Source organism: Periophthalmus magnuspinnatus, chromosome 4, assembly GCF_009829125.3.
Source record: "Periophthalmus magnuspinnatus isolate fPerMag1 chromosome 4, fPerMag1.2.pri, whole genome shotgun sequence".
Classification (NCBI taxonomy): Eukaryota; Metazoa; Chordata; class Actinopteri; order Gobiiformes; family Gobiidae; genus Periophthalmus; species Periophthalmus magnuspinnatus.
Window position 1 is genome coordinate 31,842,121 of NC_047129.1, and position 20,551 is coordinate 31,862,671.

General features: G+C 39.5%; 1 protein-coding gene across 1 annotated transcript; it reads right to left on the reverse strand.

Moving 5' to 3' along the window:
- Nucleotides 1–349: 349 nt before the first annotated feature.
- On the reverse strand, nt 350–20,134 carry LOC129456170 (uncharacterized). The gene is made up of 15 exons (XM_055221070.1): nt 19,979–20,134; nt 18,269–18,472; nt 17,632–17,664; nt 17,331–17,452; nt 14,717–14,876; nt 12,769–12,900; nt 10,711–10,751; nt 10,592–10,649; nt 9,071–9,279; nt 8,265–8,445; nt 6,874–6,957; nt 5,336–5,481; nt 2,790–3,028; nt 1,926–2,035; nt 350–774 (listed from the first exon to the last, which is right to left on the reverse strand). The coding sequence occupies exons 1-15, from the start codon at nt 20,090–20,092 to the stop codon at nt 586–588; spliced, it is 2,022 nt and encodes a 673-aa protein (XP_055077045.1). The 5' UTR covers nt 20,093–20,134; the 3' UTR covers nt 350–585.
- Between the last annotated feature and the right edge of the window lie 417 nt (nt 20,135–20,551).

Here is a 20,551-nt window from a genome sequence, read left to right on the forward strand (position 1 = left end):
CAACCTAAATTTGGCCAAAAACACTGATTTGTTGAGTTATGCAGTGAGATCAGGGTTAGGTCTCCTGGATTAGTACATCACAGGTGAAAAACTGATCCAATCCAATCCAATCCACTTTATTTAAATAGCACATTTCACAAACAAATGCAGTTTCCAAAGTGCTGCACATATCAATAAAATGGCAAGTGGAATGTCACCCAGTCGCGTGCTTTGGGTTTTGCTGATGAACTGGTTTAAGCAACATTTTTGCTGTGACTAATGGATTTAATAGCTCAACTGTAGACAAACTCAAAGCTAATGTAGTATCTGTTTTTAAATACAAAATAAATTATGCAGTGATACAAAGTTTAAAATCAGAATAAAACTTTATTTATTGTCAGGGAATTAAAAAAAACAAATATTATTGGTGCAATCTTTCAGAAAATTACAGGAAAACTCCATAGATTCTGTAATAAATAAAGCCGTGACTCAACTGTGTCTAAATATTAATAAAATTGTTTTAAAAAGTAACAGTAAAACACAAGCCGTGGTATCGAGGCGGGGGAAGTGTGTAGGCCCAAGGGAACAGCAACAAAAATCGAGTGGTCAGGTCCTCCTAATCCGCCCACCGGTGCAGCGATCCTCTGGACTCAAACATGTGAAGCCCACTGACTCACGCACAGCTCTGGTCAGCAGCTCCAACAGCTCCACAGCGCCACCTACTCGTCTGGGTAGAAACAGTTCCAGAGTGCAAGTGGAGGCAGAAGGCAGGCGCAAAATGGACGGATCAGAATCCTATCAAAGGCAAAAAGACAAGTCAGTTAGAAATCACAATGATACTAAAATGCTTGTATTTTGAGACTGACAATACATAGAAATTAGTGTCAAGTATTAATTCTCATAAAAAAGATACTTGATAAACTATTCGTATAATTTCTCAAAAATTACATTAAGAAGAAAACTCTAGTTCATATGTAGAGTACAGCCGTTTATCTGCACGTCTTGGATGTATGGATCAGTGTTTACTACAAATGAACCCTTTGTCCTTGCACTTTGACCTTGGATTAGAGGGGCAATCTCTTATGCTCCTCCCCCTGGAAGAGATCATAATTAGATCGAAAGAATAATAGCTAGTAACTTAACTTTTCTATAGAGACATATTTTGCATGATTGGATAAAATATGAAGGAGGTAAAATGTAAATAATGGGGTCTATGCAATGAATGGACTGTGCAATTATGGGAACTGTGCAATGTGTCAAATGTGCAATTAGTGGAATGTGCAGTGAGTGGAATGTGCAGTTTTTATTTTGACCCTTCTGTGACCCCAGTCCTTGGGACAACGGATGTAAATTAGCCTTTGTCTATAATCCAGTGTGTTTACGTTCATGTCTGTTCATTAAAATGCTTTGTCCCAACCAAATAAATAAATTAAATTAATGTAGACAACAGTCCTAAGATTCAGCGAAACAGCCTCTTAAACACATAAGAGAACCTTTTTTGTCCCAGAAGGGGGAAATTCCAGTCTAGTCTCCCAATCTCCCTCTTCCTCCATCGCGCCTCACGCCAGAGAATCAGATTTGTTTATTTCAGTGATACATTTGAAACAAAGCAGCTCTGGTCACACATTTTCAACAAAATGCTCACTGACTCTGCAGAAATCTGAAATATCTTTCAGTCCCCTGTGATATTTCTTTCCCTTTCTTTTTTCCTCGTAAGCAGCCATATTTGTTTTGATACAGATAAACCGTCTTAGCCCCTGATTGGCTAATCCCCCCGTCAATCACGTCCATCTGAATTTGGAAGATTTAACGGTGACCAGACTCACATTTTGGTAAAGTATTGGAGAAATGTGTTTTCTGGATCCCAGGCAAAGTACCACAGAGTATAAATATAAGGCTACAAACCGTTATGTACAAGTCATTTTCCCCACATCACTTTGACAGACCTGAGAGTAGAAACGCAGAGTGATGGAGCTGGAAAAGCCCAGTGGAGGCACCTGGTCCAGTCCTGAGACGAAGATGAGGAGGTCTTCAAAGGAAAGAGCAGCGCCACCATCTGACAAACAAGAAGCTAATATTATATACATTATAATGGACTTGAGTCACTATTTTGAGGACTTTTTTTTTTTTTTTTAATGACATGCCATTTACAAAAATCATTTAAATTACAACATGCAAGGAGTATCTGTTCATTTCTTAACTCTAGGGTTGGGCAATATGGAATTAAAAATCTCATCCTTGTGGCGACCTCGTATTTTGTTGAGTGTTTTAAGTCTCATCTTAAGACCCACTTTTATTCTCTGGCTTTTAACACCGCGTGAGTTGTGTGGTCCTGTGTTTTTCTTTTCTTTTATTTATTTTTATGTGTTTTATTGATTTTATTTTTTTATGTCACTTTGTCTCTGTGCAGCACTTTGGAAACAATTTGTTTATGAAATGTGCTATATAAATAAAGTGGATTGGATTGGATATCGTGATTCAGTATTTTTCTACCTAATGCAACGCGTAGAGTCATATTTCCATTTCTCACTTTTTTTTTTACCTTTACTAGGCCCAAAGTGAGTGACAGCTGGACTTAACCAATCAGACTGAAGAGTGAACATTCAGAAGAAGCAGATGATTATATCTAGTTTTGCCTTTAAGACGTAAACAAAGTGTAGATCAAAATGGTGATCTGGGTTGAAGATGTTTTTTTTTGCCGTATCGCCCACCCTTACTTAACTCCTTGCCTTGTGTTTTAACTCGCATGATCTTGTGGCACGAGATCTATTCCCGTCCCTAACGAGCAGCGGGACTTTCTGCGCACTCACCACTGATCAGACCCAGCGCCGTCTCCCAGTGCGCCGCCGTTTCCTCCTCCTCTTTCAGCTCCTCGCAGTCTGAGCTGAAGCTGGCGGTAAAAAGCGACGTAAAGTTTGGCAGCGTCAGAGGCCTGGTACCGACCGATGTCATCACCGGAGCGAAGGCCTCCCGGTGGGACCTCATCACGTCCCACAGCCCGTCGCAGCTGTTCAGGCCCTGGGTAAACTGCTCGATCGTCCTGGACACTCTGAGGAGAAAAGCATCGGAAGAGCTTCACAGAGCTGCGGAACTTTGATGTGCAGAACCCAGTAGAAGACACCGCAGTAGATTTTTGTCAGAGTTTGAATTATTTTTCATTACAAACAAGTGTGTGTGTACAAAAAATACCATAAAGGTACTAAAATTTATAATGTCCTGAGCTGGATTAGTCCTGCTGAAGGGAGGAGTTATACCTTAAATTTGTTGTACCTGATTTTTTACTGTCTTAAAACATAAAATCCTAACCATGTGACCTGGTCTTGTACATCTAACCATAAGGAGGCTTTGAAAAGAGCTGCATGATCATTCAAACATGCTCGAATGATCCATAAAAACATTTCAGACATGTTTTTGATGGGGGACAACGTTTTAACAAGGCAGAAAGCTCCAATGCTGATTTAGTGGAATAACCTCGCCTTAGAAATTGGGTGAGTTTTTATACGTTCTTGGCCTCCCTTTTGATGACTGCATCTGGCTCTCAGGTAAATCTTAGCTGACATTTGTTAACACAATAAGTAATGAATAAATTATACATAAATACAGAAGTAATCATATCAAGTAATTCTCAAAAATAAACAATACTACATAAAGAAAATCATTCGGCTCAGTTTTTATGCGCTGCCTCACACGTTCTCACAGCGTGTGCTCTTTTCCTCGTGCGCGCTGTCGCTCTTAAAGTGACGGTAACATATTTACGTAAAACTTAAATAATGACAATCCTAAGATATTTTCCAAAATCAACATTAATGCAATAAAACAAGTGTGGCTTATACATATAAATCAAATATTAACATAAAACATCATTTATTAACATTAAAGTATTAACACTCTGAATTTGCGCATTACCAAACGTAAACCAAAACTTGATATTAACAATACATTCAGATACTTCTTATACTCTAAAATTGTTGGTTTTGTTTAAAAATTCCCACATTTAGTTGTATTCAGAGTTAAAAAACATTGTATGGCTCTCATGGAAATACATTTTAAAATATGTGACTTTTTTTTGGCTCTCGGCTAAAAAGGTTCCCGACCCCTGCCCCTGCCATAGACTGTATAAAGAAGTGGACTAAGGGAGTCTGATGTCACCCACAGTAAAAGACAAAGTTTAAATGTATTAACTGGACACATCATTGTAGGAGTGAAGACGTTTTGCCGTTTATCCAAGCCTCTTCTTCAGTTCTGCTCAGATTACTGCTGGACATCGCTTAATATCTGTGTGAAGGGAGGAGCTAACTACACTGGAACTGTAAACATCTATTGTCTCCAGTTTCTGTTCCTTATCCAGCCCTTAACGACCCTGCGATTGTTCACTTTGTTTGGGGTCTGAGGATGGAGTTATAGATGGGGGAGAGGCCACATTCTTATTCTTGTTTAAGGAAGGATTCGCTTCTTTAACTCTCCTCTCAAACCATTTTTCACTGGCTAAGATCTGAACTTCACCATCTTCAAAGGAGACAGCAGATGTTTATAGATGTTTACAGCTCCTCCCTTCAGACAGATATAAGGCAGTGTCCAGCAGTGATCTGACCAGAACTGAAGAAGCGGGTTAGACGAGCAGCGAAACGTCTTCACTCCTACGAGGATTTGTCCGGTTGACAGATTTAAACTTAGTCTTTTGCTGTGGATCAGACCCGGACGACTCGGGGATTACGCAAACGTCACCCACGGCGTTCGACTCTAGTCAAACGAAGCTCATCGATTTGGAGCTGAGTTCTACATTTTGAATTCCGGTTATGAGTATCATAGCAACCAAAGAGCCAATCCAGAGTGAGGCTGTTTAAAGGCAACACGACTAGCAGGTTAGCGATGTCCATTTATCTGTACAGTCTATGGCGCATGTGTCAAACTCAGGGCCCGGGGGCCAAATGCGGCCCTCCACGTCATTTTATGTGGGCCACGAGAAGTTAAATTAAAAGGCATGACTGTCATTTTAAAATAAGCCTGTACTGTTTTAATGTGTGCGCTGACAATAAACTAAGGAGATTTTACCAGCGAGTGAGAGCAATGAAGTGAGAAATATTTGCAAATAATCATCACGAAATGTTCACGAAGAGGAAAATTGTCGGCGTGGAAGGAAGAAAGGTGAAGGTGAATACAAGTTTGTGCTTTGAGGAGAAAAACCTGTCTGTTTTTTTGTGTTATGAGGCGGGGTCGGCACAGTCTACGTCGACATTCGGTTACATTTAGTGATATTTACGCTGCCGCACAGTCACATCTGGCCCTTCATAGCAGCCATTTTGCTGATGTGGCCCTCGGTGAAAATTTGTTTGACGCCTTTGGTCTATGGTCTTACCTGTCGTGCATGTAGTGCTTAACGACTCTACTGTAAATGTTTGGGATTTCCTCGGTGGTTGCAGAGGAGATCTCAGGCGCTCCACAGTGAGACGCCCACTCACACAGACTGGGACTGAGCAGCCGCGCATCTGAGCAGCTCTGTAACTGTGGAAAGAAAAATACAACCACGTAAAGTTGGAGTCGTGCTGGACAGGAGCATGGGTCTGAGCGGCATTGATTAAAAAAAAAAAAGCACAATTTTCTCACAGTTTAGATCATCATTTTGATCTCATCACACTTTTTCTGTTCGTGTGGTTTTGGCCGGACAGACAGGGACGCTCTACTCTCTCGTTCAATACCTCACAGTTGATAAGTACCCGTAGTTTTTTGGGGTTTTTTTTCATAGGGGCAGATACAACAAACACAGATTACCAATTTAGTAATCAGATGCCAGCTTTTAAAACACAAGAAAATTCACTAAAACGCAATGGGATTAGTTATAGATACATCGCATTTGCCAAAAGAATCAAATATTAAGGCAAGGCAGGTTTATTTTGGACAGCACAAATCGTACACAAAGTAAAAAGTGCTTTACAAAATAAAAAAGACATTTAAAAGAAAACATCAAAACATAAATAATCATCATAAAATTAACTTTAAAACAGAAGAGTGTAGAATAAAACCCTTTCAGTCACATGCACAGATAAACAGAACTGAGTCTGGATTTAAACTTTGTCAAAGTCGAGGCCTGAGTCACATTTTCAGGAAGAATGTTCCAGGTTTTAGTTGCATAAAACAAACACTGATTCCCCATGTTTAGTCCTGCTTTAGTCCTGCTTTAGTCCTGCTTTAGTCCTGCTTTAGTCCTGCTTTAGTCCTGCTTTAGTCCTGCTTTAGTCCTGCTTTAGTTCTGGCTTAGTCTTGGTTTAGCCCTGGTTTATTCCTGGTCTAGTCCTCAGAGTGTCAGATGGCTCATGTGGCTCATGTGGGAGATGTTCTTTGGTGCTTTAAAGTCTATTCTCTGAGCCACAGGAGCCAGAGACCTGAGCCACAGGACATATGTGCTCGTACTTCCTGGTTCTAGTCCTGACCCGAGCAGCAGTGTTCTGGATGTTCTGGATGTTCTGTTGTGTCTTAAGGCTCGTTTGGAGAGTCCAGTGAGCAGGACGTTACAGTCGTCTAATCTACTGGACACAAATGCAGGATAAGTCTCTCTAAGTCTGGTTTTGACAGTTTACCTTTGATTTTTGACATGTTTTTAGATGATAAAAAGCTGCAGATGTTATTGATTTGATGTGACTGTCAAAGTTCAAGTCTGAGTCCATTATCACCTCTACATTTCTCACCTGATTTGAAGGTTTTAGAGAGAGAGACTGGAGGTGACGCTGACACTTTCTCTTTGTTTTTGTGGACCAGAGACTATGACTTGAGTCTTGTCTGAGTTTAGCTGGAGAAAGCTGTTATTAAAACATCACACACTCACATTTCACCGTTCCTCCGTCCCGTTCCTCCCCCCTGACGTCCATAACTCTCTACTCTACGTCTGGTGGGACTAACCTGTTGGAGATGACTCTGTATTTCAAAGTCCGCCACGTCTCTCCAGCTGAAGTCGTCCAAAGAGGAGCAGTGGCCACACATCAGCTGCAAAACATGAATTGGTCTTAAGTCAATATCAATATGTCCATTTGGGATTTCATTTAATTAAACTAGAACATATTTATCATCATTAATGGAAACTGGTCCTGGACTTTTATCATGGCAAGAAGCACATTTTCAGATACACATTATTATCATTATTATTATTATTTTTAAACATGTGTTTAAGATTTTCCATTTTCATTTGAACAAGAAAAAAAACAAAAAAGAAACAAGGAACATAAACAGTAATAACAAGGGTGGTATGAAACAGAAAAGTTGTATTAGTAGTTAGAATAATGATAATAATAGTAAATTATAAATAAAAGACAATGTGGAAGAGGGGGTCAGATAAAAATAACAATAGCAATAAAAAAAAATATATAAAAAATATATACATACATACATACATACCCACCTACACTTATATACATGTACACATATCCACACACTTATATAATTAAATATAATAATAGTGCAAAATAATTAAGCAGCATCGTTTACCCAGCCGTCAACCAAAAATTCACCAAAAAATTGTAGAATATTGTCCATATTTCCCAAAATTTGTCAAGTTTGTTTTTTGTAGAGTAACTTATCTTTTCCAATGCCAGACAGAAAGTCATTCCCTTTAACCACTGAGAAGCAGAGCAAGGAATATCTGATTTCCATGATGTAGCTTTACAACGTTTAGCTTCTAGAAAACAAATATTCAGCAAAGATGCAATACTTTTAGGCAAATCTCTTGGATAAATATTCAACAGGCACATTTTAGGATAAAGATTAATAGGGACCCACAATTTTACTAACTATATTCAAAACATTACTCCAAAATGACAGTATGAGGGGACATTCCCACATTCAGTGAAACAAGGCACCTTTTTGGTCTTTACGTTTCAAGTTGTGTCTCTGCTCGTATGACCCGGAGTCTTAGTCTTTTGAATAATCACAATAAGTACAAGAAAGTAGAGATAGAGGATAGGGGAAAAGGGGGATTTTCTGAGTACTCCTACCTCAGTGAAGTAGAATACAAGATTACTAAAACGTGGATGAAGAACGTAAGTAAGGATTAAACGCGCTGACGAGGATTTAGAACCTCACAATGCAGAAGTTGTTTAGTCGCTTGGTTTTCAAACACAAACTGTATAAAGAAGTGGACTAAGCGCGTGTGACGTCACCCGCAGCGTTCGGCTCCAGTCAAACGACGCTCCCCCAGTGCGACGTCACTCCAAAGTATCGACTGAAATCTGTATTCGCCGTCAAGCCTTTTCCTTAGTATCGCATTTAACTTTTAAATGTTGGTGTTGTGACTTTACCTGGAATAGAACGGGGTGCAGAAAGCGTGGCCCCGTCCCGCCGTGAGCCAGGGACCAGCCAATCAGAACGCCCGCCTCGTAGTAGCCCCACTCCTCCAGAGCTGAGAGGTCAGAGGTCAAAAGAAGGCGACCGGGCGGGCCTTCAAACAGCGACGTTTCCTGGAGCTCCTGCAACATCAACCTGGATCAAAACAAAGGGAAAGTTGGAATAATATGAGCCTTTTCAGCTACTGTATGTATTTACACTGGCTGTCCGCCCTGTTGTATTCTCACATATCACCACTAGATGGCGTCTACATTACTGCTGTTTGATCGTGTACCAGCTTTGGCCTGACAGAAGACGACCAGAGAGCACAGGTGAGTCTGAACTTCACTTTTGTCTCCAGTTTCCTCCATTGTTAAATTTAGGATGCATTTGTTAAACTTTTGCAGAGGATCTTGAATAAAAACTTCAACATTTTACGAAGATTGACAGGTGGATCAGCCAATCAGGGGCATGCATGGTCCGGCCGTATCAAAACAAATATGGCTGCTTACAAGGGAAAAAAAAAACAAAACAACATCACAGGGGACTGAAAAACATCGGAGAGTTTCTGTAGAATCAATGAGCTGTTAATTAGGTATTATTTGTAAATGATGATCGATCAATGAGCTCCTTCGTCCAATCAGATTTGTTTTTTCAGTGACGCATGTGAAACGAACATGTTTGGTTCTGGCTCGATTTACCACCGGGCAACACAAACGTATAATAAAGATCATATTTTTATGATCCAGTGCAGCCAATCGACCGTGCAGTTCTGCTTTACCTGAAGAACTCCCGCTGCGCCCCCTGGTGGCCCTCCGTCTCCTCTCCACTGAAGGACACGATGGGGACGTCCCTGAAACAGAAGCCCGACTTCCTCACCGCCTTCAGGGCCGAGGACAGCACTGCGGTCCTCCTCACCTGCAGGGGGAGCTCCACATCGGGGGTTTCTTGTGTGAAAGAAGCAAGAACGCTCTGCAACTCCTTCCTGAGCTGAAAGAGTATGTGAAGTTACACACTGAAATTACATCGTACATGAAGAAAATACTGCACTCTGGCTTCAGAATGAGGAAACATTTGCACAGTTGTCATAGCAATTAACAATTCAAAACAAAATACTGTGTTATATCAAAAATACTTCAAACTTTTTACATGTTTGTGTGTGAAAAACAGGTGCTCATCAAGGTCCATGAGGAAAAAACGACATGACACACAACCTCCTAGCATCTCGATTATCAAAAATAATGGCAAAAGTCCTCAAAATGGCTCCAGTAAAAAGGCACCTGAGTCTATACACAGAGGACGTTTGTTACCGACTTTGCCACGAGTCTAAGGCCAAAGTCAAACAGAACCGTCCAATCGGGTTCATTTATTTCAGTGACTCGAGACAAAGCTCATTCATCTTTTAAAAAACTTTTCTGGCGAATCCACCCGTCAATCATGCCCATCAAAACTCCACGTCTTCGCATAGAATAGAAAGTATGTAGTATAGACTGGCCAGGCTACTTGAAGACGTGGAGATTTTTAAGCCACTGGAACTATGGTTTGGACATTGGGCGGATGCAAGACTAACTCCAGAAACGAGTCAATAAACATGACGTCATTTTTGGTGCATCGTAAATCTATAAAACCAGAATTTCCAGCTGCTAAATCTATCATTAATTTGTCTATGTCTGTACTTTACGTAATAATTCACCCAACTTCCCCAAGAGTTGATTTTTGGATCTCATTCGTTGGACATGTTTAGATCTCATTGGTTGGACATGTTTGGATCTCATTCGTTGGACTTTTTGGATCTCATTCTTTGGACGTTTTTGGATCTCAAAGGGGTAGATGTAATGTAAAATAAATCTAACTATTTTTTAACTTCTTCATAAAACTTTCTGTATTTATCACTTATTCAATTTACAAATATTACTTATGTACTTCCATAGATGTAAAAAATATGGCTGTGTAACTGCGTATCACGTGATAAACCGACATTTTAAAACAGTCATACCTTTTAATTTACCTCGTCGCGGCCACATAAAATGACACGGCGGGCCACATTTGGCTCGTGGGCCTTGAGTTTGACACGTGTGTTTTATATGGACTTGTTTGTGTTTCTCTTTGTATGGAATTTTAAACCGGGACCATGAAAAAAAGAGCCCAAATGCTCTCATTGGGTCCCCCGTTTCAATAAACATAAATAAAATAAAGATAAATAAAATATGTGTGTGAATTCAAGTTTATCTAAAGTGCACATTTTTTTGTACATTTAATTTAACTTATCATGTGACGTTCCAGTTTTTGTTCAGAAACTCACCTCCTCTGACCTCGTGTTGCTTGCGTCATTATCTTTGTGGATTTCTGGGACAACCCTTCTGAAAAAATAAATAATAGGTCAATTTTTTGCGTCAAAATGCAGACTAAATCTCGTCTCACCTGTTTTTCTCCGATCGACGTAATGACTTTTCGCCTTCAACCTTCGGGGAACACGAGGAAAGACATAATTACATAACGATTGCCGGAAAATGTGTCAGAGAATGAGGAACATGAATCATATCTGAAATCCTGTCCCATTAGCCAAACCCTGGCCTCGTTATGAAACAGTTTGATACTCTACACTTAAACAGAACATATCGCGCTTTACTTTGGCTTTTTGAGTAGTTTTACGTTCTAAAAATAACCTTTAAGCTTTATTTTTTACAATTATTCCGTACGTTTTTGGCCGTAAAACCCCCTCACCGCACACTTTATACACTTTTCTCACACAGGCGTTAACATTTTCTCACATTTCCGTCTTGTTTAAACTCTCAAAGTTCAGTTGACAGAGCGTTTGTGCACTGATCTGACGGTTGGCGGTTCAAATCCCTCTCTCTCTGTGTATAATGTGTACATGTTTACGTATATGTACAAGTTTTTATACCAATTTGTACTTAGTATCAGTAGTGCACCGCTCATTTACGACATAGAAGAGCAGTCGGGACGCACGTGACTGCTCGTTTCACTAAAACATGACAATATATAATAAGATTCAAGCCGATTTTGTTGTTTTTTTGTTTGAAGTTTATCGTTTTACTTCCTGTTTGGATCATGAGCAGCAGATATGACGTCCAAGGTAACACAGCTATAACTATATTTTACTTTTGTCCTTTGCTAACTATGATGTTAACAAAGGACAAAACTAAAATAGCTGCGTAATTACGATAAGACTGCCACTTAACCGATATAAAACTATGATAAATATTTGGCAGGTACACGCCCGCTCATGCAGGGTTCTGTCTTTATGGTTACGTTTATGCACGTACAGAAGACATCAAATATATAAAACGTGTTGTATGGAGTTATGTAGCAAAGAAAAAGGTGAAATAACTTTATATTTTATTTATTTTCACATCCTAAAAGTGGCCACCCTTTGCTTTATTGACTGGTTTTCACTTCACAGCTGCTTTGTCAGGGTCAAGAAATGACAAAAGTCCAAAGCAGTGGTCAAAGCAAAGGGTAAAGGCCATGACCTGAGTAATTTTGAGTTTACTTTTTGTTTGCTACTGTGATTTAAGTGTCATTTAAGTATATACATATTGTGTCTTTAAAAGCGTTTGATCAGTGTCTGTCAGACCGAGGACATCCAGGGAAGCCTTTGTTGTCTCTGCTGTCCTCAGGTGTAAAAGTTCATGATCTCATGGCTGTGAAACAAAAGTCATTGTTTTGTTATTCTGATATAGTCAGAGGTCAGAGGTCAGACGCTCAGGGGACAGAGTGGGGGGGGGGACTGAGACTGGGACTCAGAGACTTGGAGAGGCTGCCAGTTTGTGTCGAGGGCAGGTCTGCGTCTCTGCGTCTCTGCGTCTCTGCGTCTCTGCGTCTCTGCGTCTCTGCGTCTCTGCGTCTCTGCGTCTCTGCGTCTCTGCGTCTCTGCGTCTCTGCGTCTCTGCGTCTCTGCGTCTGCCTGCATCTGTCTGCAACAAAGCACCTCACCGGGCTTCGCAAACTGATCACTTTTCATTGAGAATCGTGCATCAGTGTCATTCATAGTTTTGATGCTTCAGTTAAAATCCACAATGTAAAATAATCATGAAATTAAAGAAAAGACCTAAATAAAAAATTAAAAACACGTGTCCAAACATTTGACTGGTCATGCATCATCTCTTCAAAAACTAGAGATAGACCGATATTTGGACTTTTTAGGGCATGGGGTATCGGCCTTAATTCTCCAGCACAGGCCGATATTTAATTTTGTCCGATCTACTGCCTAAAAATCCACACATTAACACTTTAATATGAAGAAACCGCTCCACAAAACAGGACCACACAGTTTTATTATAGGTTTTTTTAGTTTGTACTAAATTTAAATAACATAATGTGGGGAAAATGATCAAAATCGGGCCAAAAACATCGGTACATCTTATCAACAATACATCGCTCTGGATTCTAAACAAACAGTATCGCATCAGTCATGAAAAAAACCCATATCGATCTTTACCAAAACCCTTTAAATACCTGAGAGGACGAGGTTTCCTGGTGAATGAGCAGATACAGAGGCCCCAGAGCAGAGACCTGCAGCACGTGGGCCCCGTTCCAGCCCTCCCCAGGGGCCAAAGGGATGAACAGACACCTGGAGCTCTGCACACACTAAACGCACAACAACAGGAGCACACGGTTAATACGAGCTTAAACGAGGGATGTTTTACTTTTGGGGGGTAATTTAGTGTAAACTGTAACATGCGGTGATGATTATTTTACCCATTATGAACCACAATATTCATCTAAAATAATAAAACAAACTGGTGCATTGACTTTCTGTTCAAAACTGCCCCATCTTGTTCAGACAAATTTACATAAACGTTGGATCGCAGTGTGACTCTGAAGTGCTGTAGGTTCGCAATTTGTTTTCTCCCCGACAAAACCCACAATGTCGATGAAACGTTCTGCACCGACAAAGACGCCGACGAAGGTTTGAACTTTGAGAGAGTTTAAACGAGAGAGAAATGTGAGAAAATGTTAACGCCTGTGTGAGAAAAGTGTATAAAGTGTGTGGTGAGGGGTTTTACAGACAAAAACATATATACCATATTTTCCGGACTATAATTTGCACTTTTTTTCATAGTTTGGCCGAGGATACTCAGATGTGATTGTGAAATATATGTTTTTTCTTCATTTTTTGGCTGGTGCAACTTATAACTTATAAAATACGGTAATAATTGTAAAAAAAAATAAAGCTGATACTTCGCGGATTTCGCCTATTCCGGGTTATTTTGCAAGTTTTCTCCCCGACAAAACCCACAATGTCGATGAAACATTCTGCACCGACAAAGACGCCTACGAAGGTTTGAACTTTGTGTTTAAACGAGAGAGAAATGTGAGAAAATGTTAACACCTGTGTGAGAAAAGTGTATAAAGTGTGTGGTGAGGGGTTTTACAGACAAAAACAGAGAATAATGTAAAAAATAAAGCTGATACTTCGCGGATTTCGTCTTATTGTGGGTTATTTTTAGAACGTGACCCCCGCGATAAACGAGGGACCGCTGTAATCACAAACAAGTACAGAAAAGTGGGCGGGGATAGGGGGTGGCTGAAAATAGAAATTTTTCAAACACTCAAGCCTCAAACGTAGGACAATGTAGGATTATATATTCATCGTAATACAACTTTGAGTAAGTCAGTGATCGAGGAACAATTATTAATATCATAAAACTGATCTGACAAAAATTTCCCTTTAAAGTGGCGTCTCTAAGCAAGTAATTTACAACTTAGTGTTCAAGTATTACACAGTTTAACCTCCTGAGACCCGAGCTCTTGCGTCGCTTTATTAATTTCTCTTTGTTATTTGTTCTGACTGGACCTGATGAGTCTAAATACAAATAATTATCTTTTTACATTATGTAGTTTCTGAGAAAAAATGATGTAAATAAAATGTCCTCATTACTCATTTTGATAAAACATTTGAATAATGATTTGAAACACTATTTATTATGACCCTGAACACAGCAACATTTGTCCTGAATCTAAAAACAAAATGAAAAACAACAATTGTGCCTCTTGGAACAAAGTGTCTCATGTGAAAAAAAATAAATTAAAATAAAATATTCTAAACATTCTAAACTGTTAATATATTTACATTGCTGCTGTTCTTGTTGCTGTTATTCTTCATCTAATAATTTGCACTGTGGCCTAGACAAACCAAAAACACGTTGTCCACATATGAGGACGCCAGGTCTCAGTAGGATCTGTTTCAATTCAGATCCTGCTAACAATAATTTACACCAGTTATCAGCAGAAACGTAAAGACAGACACTATATAACAAACAGGACTCCAGCTGAACAGACGTATCCGCTCACTGTTATGTCCCCGAAACGTGAAACCAGAGCCCGATTTGTTCTGATTTTTACAAATGTCCTTCCAAAACTCTCAGTTCACACATGTCCCTGACCGTCCCTGACATCCCACCTGCAGATACGTGAAGGTGATGTTTCTTGCGGCTGCTTTTCCAAACTGCCGGCGCAGCACCAGCTTCAGTTTAGTGTCCATCTCTGCGGCCGACCAGCTGCTGTCCACCGTCATACGAGCAGTGAGCGGGGACACCTCTCGTCTTTGGGAAAACACGTGGCTGAAAAAAGACAATGTTAAGTTTAATAATCAAGGCGAGTTTGTTTGTACAGCACCTCCAGTGTCTCTAAAACCTTCAAATCTGGAGGTGATAATGGACTCAGACGTGAACTTTAACAGTCACATCAAATCAATAACATCTGCAGCTTTTACAATCTAAAAAACATGTCAAAAATCAAAGGTAAACTGTCAAAACCAGACTCAGAGAGACTTGTCCTGCATTTGTGTCCAGTAGATTAGACGACTGTAACGTCCTGCTCACTGGACTCTCCAACCGAGCCTTAAGACAGAACAGAACATCCAGAACATCCAGAACACTGCTGCTCGGGTCAGGACTAGAACCAGAACTAGAACCTTTAAAGTAGCTCAGTGTGAACAAGTCTCTCCATGAACCAGAACCAAAGAACATCTCCCACATGAGCCACATGAACCATCTCACATGAGGAGGACTAAACTGGGACTAAACCAGGACTAGATCAGGACTAACCCAGGACTAAAGCAGGACTAAACCAGGACTAAACCAGGACTAAACCAGGACTAAACATGGGGAATCAGTGTTTCAGTTTTATGCAACTAAAACCTGGAACATTCTTCCTGAAGATGTGACTCAGGCCTCGACTTTGACGATGTTTAAATCCAGACTCAAAACTGTTCTGTTTATCTGTGCATACGACTGAAAGGGTTTCATCCTGCACTCTTCTCTTTTAATGGTAATTTTATGATTATTTATGATTATTTTTGTTTTAATTTGTGTGATTTTAATGCCTTTTTTTATTCTGTAAAGCACTTTGAATTGCTTTGTGAGCGAATTGCGCTGTACAAATAAACTTGCCTCGTTTTTACAGAATAAGAAAGACATTAAAATCACAATACAAACAAACCAAAACATAAACAATAATGATCATAAATGTAAAAAAATAAGAGAAGAGTGCAGAGTAAAAACCTTTCATACAGAGGGATCTCAGTCTGGTCCACACGCTCCGTCGCATCTCGAGCCAGAACTATGATCGAGCTCAACTCAGATCACCACAGTTTAGTTCTTTGCTCTTTCATTCTACTGAAATCTGCAGTGTTTTTCAATCCACCTTTTTCCTTTATTTATTGACTAGATTTAATGACAGACGTGTTAGCTCAGTGTCGTTAGCTCCTGCTTCACACAAATATAAAGGCGGTGTCCAGCAGTAATCTGACCAGAACTGAAGACAGAATACAATTTTTCTTTTACTCCGGACCAAACCTGGACCGAGGGATGACACAGACTCTTATATAACGTTTTCCTGGCGCTTTTTTGCACAATTTCGCGCATTATTCATGAAGTCCGTACACAGTGGGAGCCATAACTTCCCTGGAGTAAAACGGACCTCCTAACCTACTTCCTTCTTTACTTCTTTAATCATTTTACCTCTTCCAGTGCCGAGAGATTTGTTTAGTTATGATTTTCTTTTAAGTAAACCAAGACTTTTAGACCATTTTTTAACAAAATTTCTAACGAGCCAGCGACATGTCCCGGGGGGAAGAAACCAAAGGAATTCTTTCTGCGAACGCTGTCGGAACCATCAACGACAAATTAATGAGCTACATGCACGGATTATTTGTTTTAGAATCGGAAAAAGGACTTCACCGGACGCTCCCTGTGACCTCCAGTGTCCAAAACTTTGTAAAGACGAGAATGAAAAGCCAACGCGACAAGTGGCTCTAACTCATTTTACAGACTGTCCGTACAAAGTCATAAATGGAGGTATAGTTAGATGTTCACAGAGAGGTAACAGATGCTTACAGTCACTAAAAAGATGTACTACGAGACCTTTTGTCGACTCGAAAAGGAAAATCATGTGACCGAAGCAGCTGGGTCTAATGGAGACGTCTTAAAATAAGTCTGTGTCGTTCTTACAGAGAAACAAGTTCAGATCAGCGCTTAAGACACAAAGTATTCAACACACGGTTTAAGAGTGAAGTAAAAATCATGCTTTCAAGGACTCGGCAACAGTTTCCACTAGTGTCAAACTCAAGGCCCGTGGGCTGAAGGCGGCCCTCCACATCGTTTTATGCGGCCCTCGACGGAATAAATTAAAAAGTATGACGTCTTAACATGTTATTTTATCAAGAAATACACCGTCACACAGCTATATTTTTACATCTATGCAAATAAATATGCAATACTTGTAAGTTGAATGAGTAATAAATACACAAACAGTTAATTAAAACGTTTAAAAAGTAGTTACGTTTATTTTACGTCTTTACCCTTTGAGCGCAGCCATTGTGTTTGACCCCCCTGCGCTAGAGCCACTGCTGTCCCATCCAAATCCTGACCAGACCCCGCCCCCTTTTAAGTTCAGAGAGTCAGCCGAGGTAACGACGAGAAGGTTTGGCCCCGACGCGCACAGGAGGCGTTTCCAGCTGCTGTAGATGTTTAATATCGAGTAAACCGTCGTCTTGAAACGCGTCTGTGTCTCACCTCTCGATCTGAGCCAGGTACTCGTCTCTGGGCAGAAACACCAGGTCTTTAACCACAAATCGACCGCTGTTCTGAGGCAGCTTCTTCCACTTCAGACGCCCGGCCGTGGGCTCACAGGGAGTCTGACCAACAAAGGAACACGTTTTTATTGGGAAAAGATGATGATACGCCTCATTTCTGTACATTTGAACTGTTTTATTATTATTATTAAGTGATCATTTAGTTTGTACTTGCATTTGCACACAGCCTTTTCACATTTTGAAGAATAAAAATGATATTATAAAGTGCTTTAAGTTCGTACCTTATATTTGGACTTCTTAAGTGAATGGAGAACCTGCAAAATGATTAAATAAATACAGTTTATTAAGGCGGATGCTTATATATTAATAGCGGGAATAAACAACTGAAATCAACCCAAGTCTGGACAAATATTTCATTTCATTTGTTTTCATTTATTTATTTATTTATTTCGAGCACAGGTTCAGCTAAAACACATCTCACAAACTGATTAAATACAAGCTCGAAATCAAATAAAATGCTTTGTTTATGCTTCTGTTCAGTCGAAGGAAAAAAGAAAAGGGGGAAAAAAGGAAAAAAATTAAGAATACACAAACAAATACATCCGATCTCATTCAATTCATGATAATAAGACTCTCTCTGTATCAGACCAGGCCACGTATTTATATAAAAACTAAATAAAATAAATACTTTGGCATTGCTTTTGTGTTTAAATCTGCAGCGTTTCACAGTTTCACCGTCGCACAAAAACATTTTACGAGTCGTTCGAACATGAAGTAGAATTAAATAAAGAAGAAAAACAAAGTTAAACCAGAACTGACACGATTTCAACACAACTTAACCGAGACTAAAAGTGAATTCTACAGATACACACTGATTAAACGCAAGGAAATACAAAATAAACTAAGTGTCGTCCTCACCTCCATCTCTATGAGCATGTCCTCCTCTGCTCCTGGGCTCGCCTCTTTCTCCTCTCTCTCCTCTCTCTCCTCTTTCTCCTCTTTCTCCTGGTTCTCCTGGTTCTCCGTCACAGGGAGGGTCTGTCTGCCGAGCCTCCTCCCCAGTGAGAGGCTCCTCCGGCCGGGCTCCTCTTCTCCAGGGGCCAGAGGGTGATCCAAGTGTCTCTGAGGTCAACACGGAAGAGAAAAGGTGAATATGTGGCACCTCCCAAACTTAAAATCCTACTCAAATTGGAATTCTGAGAGTATTAGTGCCGTCACAATATTAAAATGAAAAGCAAAAACAAAACTTTATATCATTTTAGACTTTTCCCAACTAAAAAATGTGAAGTAAATATCAGTATAATAAGAAATATAGAAGAGTAATGCAGTACTAAGGTGAATATGTAGCTACTTTAGTCTTTAAGCTTTAGACCACGTGTGTCAAACTCATGGCCCGTGGGCTGAATGTGGCGCTCCACGTCATTTCATGCGGCCCTCGACAGAATAAAAAGTATGACGTCTTAACATGTTATTTTATCAAGAGATGCACCGTTACTCAGCTCTATTTTTACATCTATGCAAATAAATATGCAACACGTAATAAATACAGAAACAGAAACTAACCCTAACCGGACCAAGTTATAAGTCAGGTCAATGGAGAGGCCAGTCTGGTTTCAGTTAGAGTTCATGTTTTTCTACTGGACAAGGATTTTCCAGACTCAAAATTTGGCTTCCGATGGATCCAATGACGGCACTTTTTTTTTTGGAGCGGCTGCTGCAAATGTGCGTCTTAAAAACAATAAAAGAGTTGAGTTGTGTTACGTTGTCAGTCAGATGTTTAATTGTATTGAAATGGAAAAACAAAACCCCCAAACTCACCAAAATCTTCTGACAGACATAATACAACACTTAGAACTACCATTTTGATACCATCTGGCAGCCTTTTATTGATTATTTTAATAATAGATAAATATTGACAGTTCTATGTGTATAGATTTGTATGTGCAGGCATTCAGTTCTGTCATTTCTTTTTTTTAATATATCTAATTTTTTGTATTTATTTATTTATTTATTTATTTATGTATTTATTTTTGATTTATTATTATTATTATTTTTATATTTATTTATTTATTTATATTTATTTATTATTATTTATTTATTTATTTTTGATTTATTTATTTTTAATTTTTGATTTATTTATTATCATCTGTGGTTTGTTCTATATTTCAAAAACATAAAAAAAAAAAAAAGAGTTTTTCTATGTATTTTGAAACAATTAAAACACTTGTAATTGAATAAACGTTCACCACCACACAACGGTACCATCTCCATGGAAACGAGCAGGTGGCGGCCCTCAAATAAAGAAAAATGACACAGTGCACCTTTAAATGAGAGTGAAAAGTATTTAGAGAGTCTTCTTTTCAATAATATTCAGTCGTTTAAACAGGAAATTTATGGGTATAACGTCTTAAATTGATGTAATTGGAAAAACAAAACATTTAACGACGCACAAAATCTGGTTTTAGGTCAAAGGTCAAAAGTATAGATCAAAATGCACTGAACTTTACCTCATTTAGGCCGACTCAGCTTGGACCGTGAACAGAATCCCCTGTGAATCCTTTTTTAATCAAACATTTTCCACTATTTTTCAAACTGTGGTGTCATTTATCTGATCTACGAGGCACAAACCTGGTGTTTTCCTGCTTTGTGCTCGTGGTTTTGGATCAGCAAACACGACTCCTCTGAAGAAAACAGCTCCATCTCGATGCTCTCTTTGACACGCACCTCCAAATCAGACGCCATCCCGTCTGCAAAGTCCCACAGCTGCAGTTTGTTTGGTTTAAACGCACCTTTTACCCCAAATTTACTCCAGCATTTCTGTTTTTTGGTTGTTTTTTTTTGCTTCTTTCCAAACCCCGCCCCCTCAAAACCACAAGCTGAGCTCCATTACTGTCTGAATTCTGATTGGGTTTAGATTAAAGCTCCTGCGCTCTGATTGGCTGGGAGGATAGTACTGGTTTGTGATTGGCTGAAGATGTTCCACAGTCCATTTGACCTCTGACCTCTGGTGCTAAAGGTTCACCTCTGATTAGATCACGTTGTCCTGGTCAATCAGACTGAGGATAGTGACATTTGTGAGTTTGCAGTTTGTTCGGGTTTGATTGATTTAACTGAAATTCTAACGTCAAAAACCTGCTTAAAGTTGCACTACGTGACTTAGTACAGAAAAAGGGTCACACACTCTGATATTTGGTTGTTCCG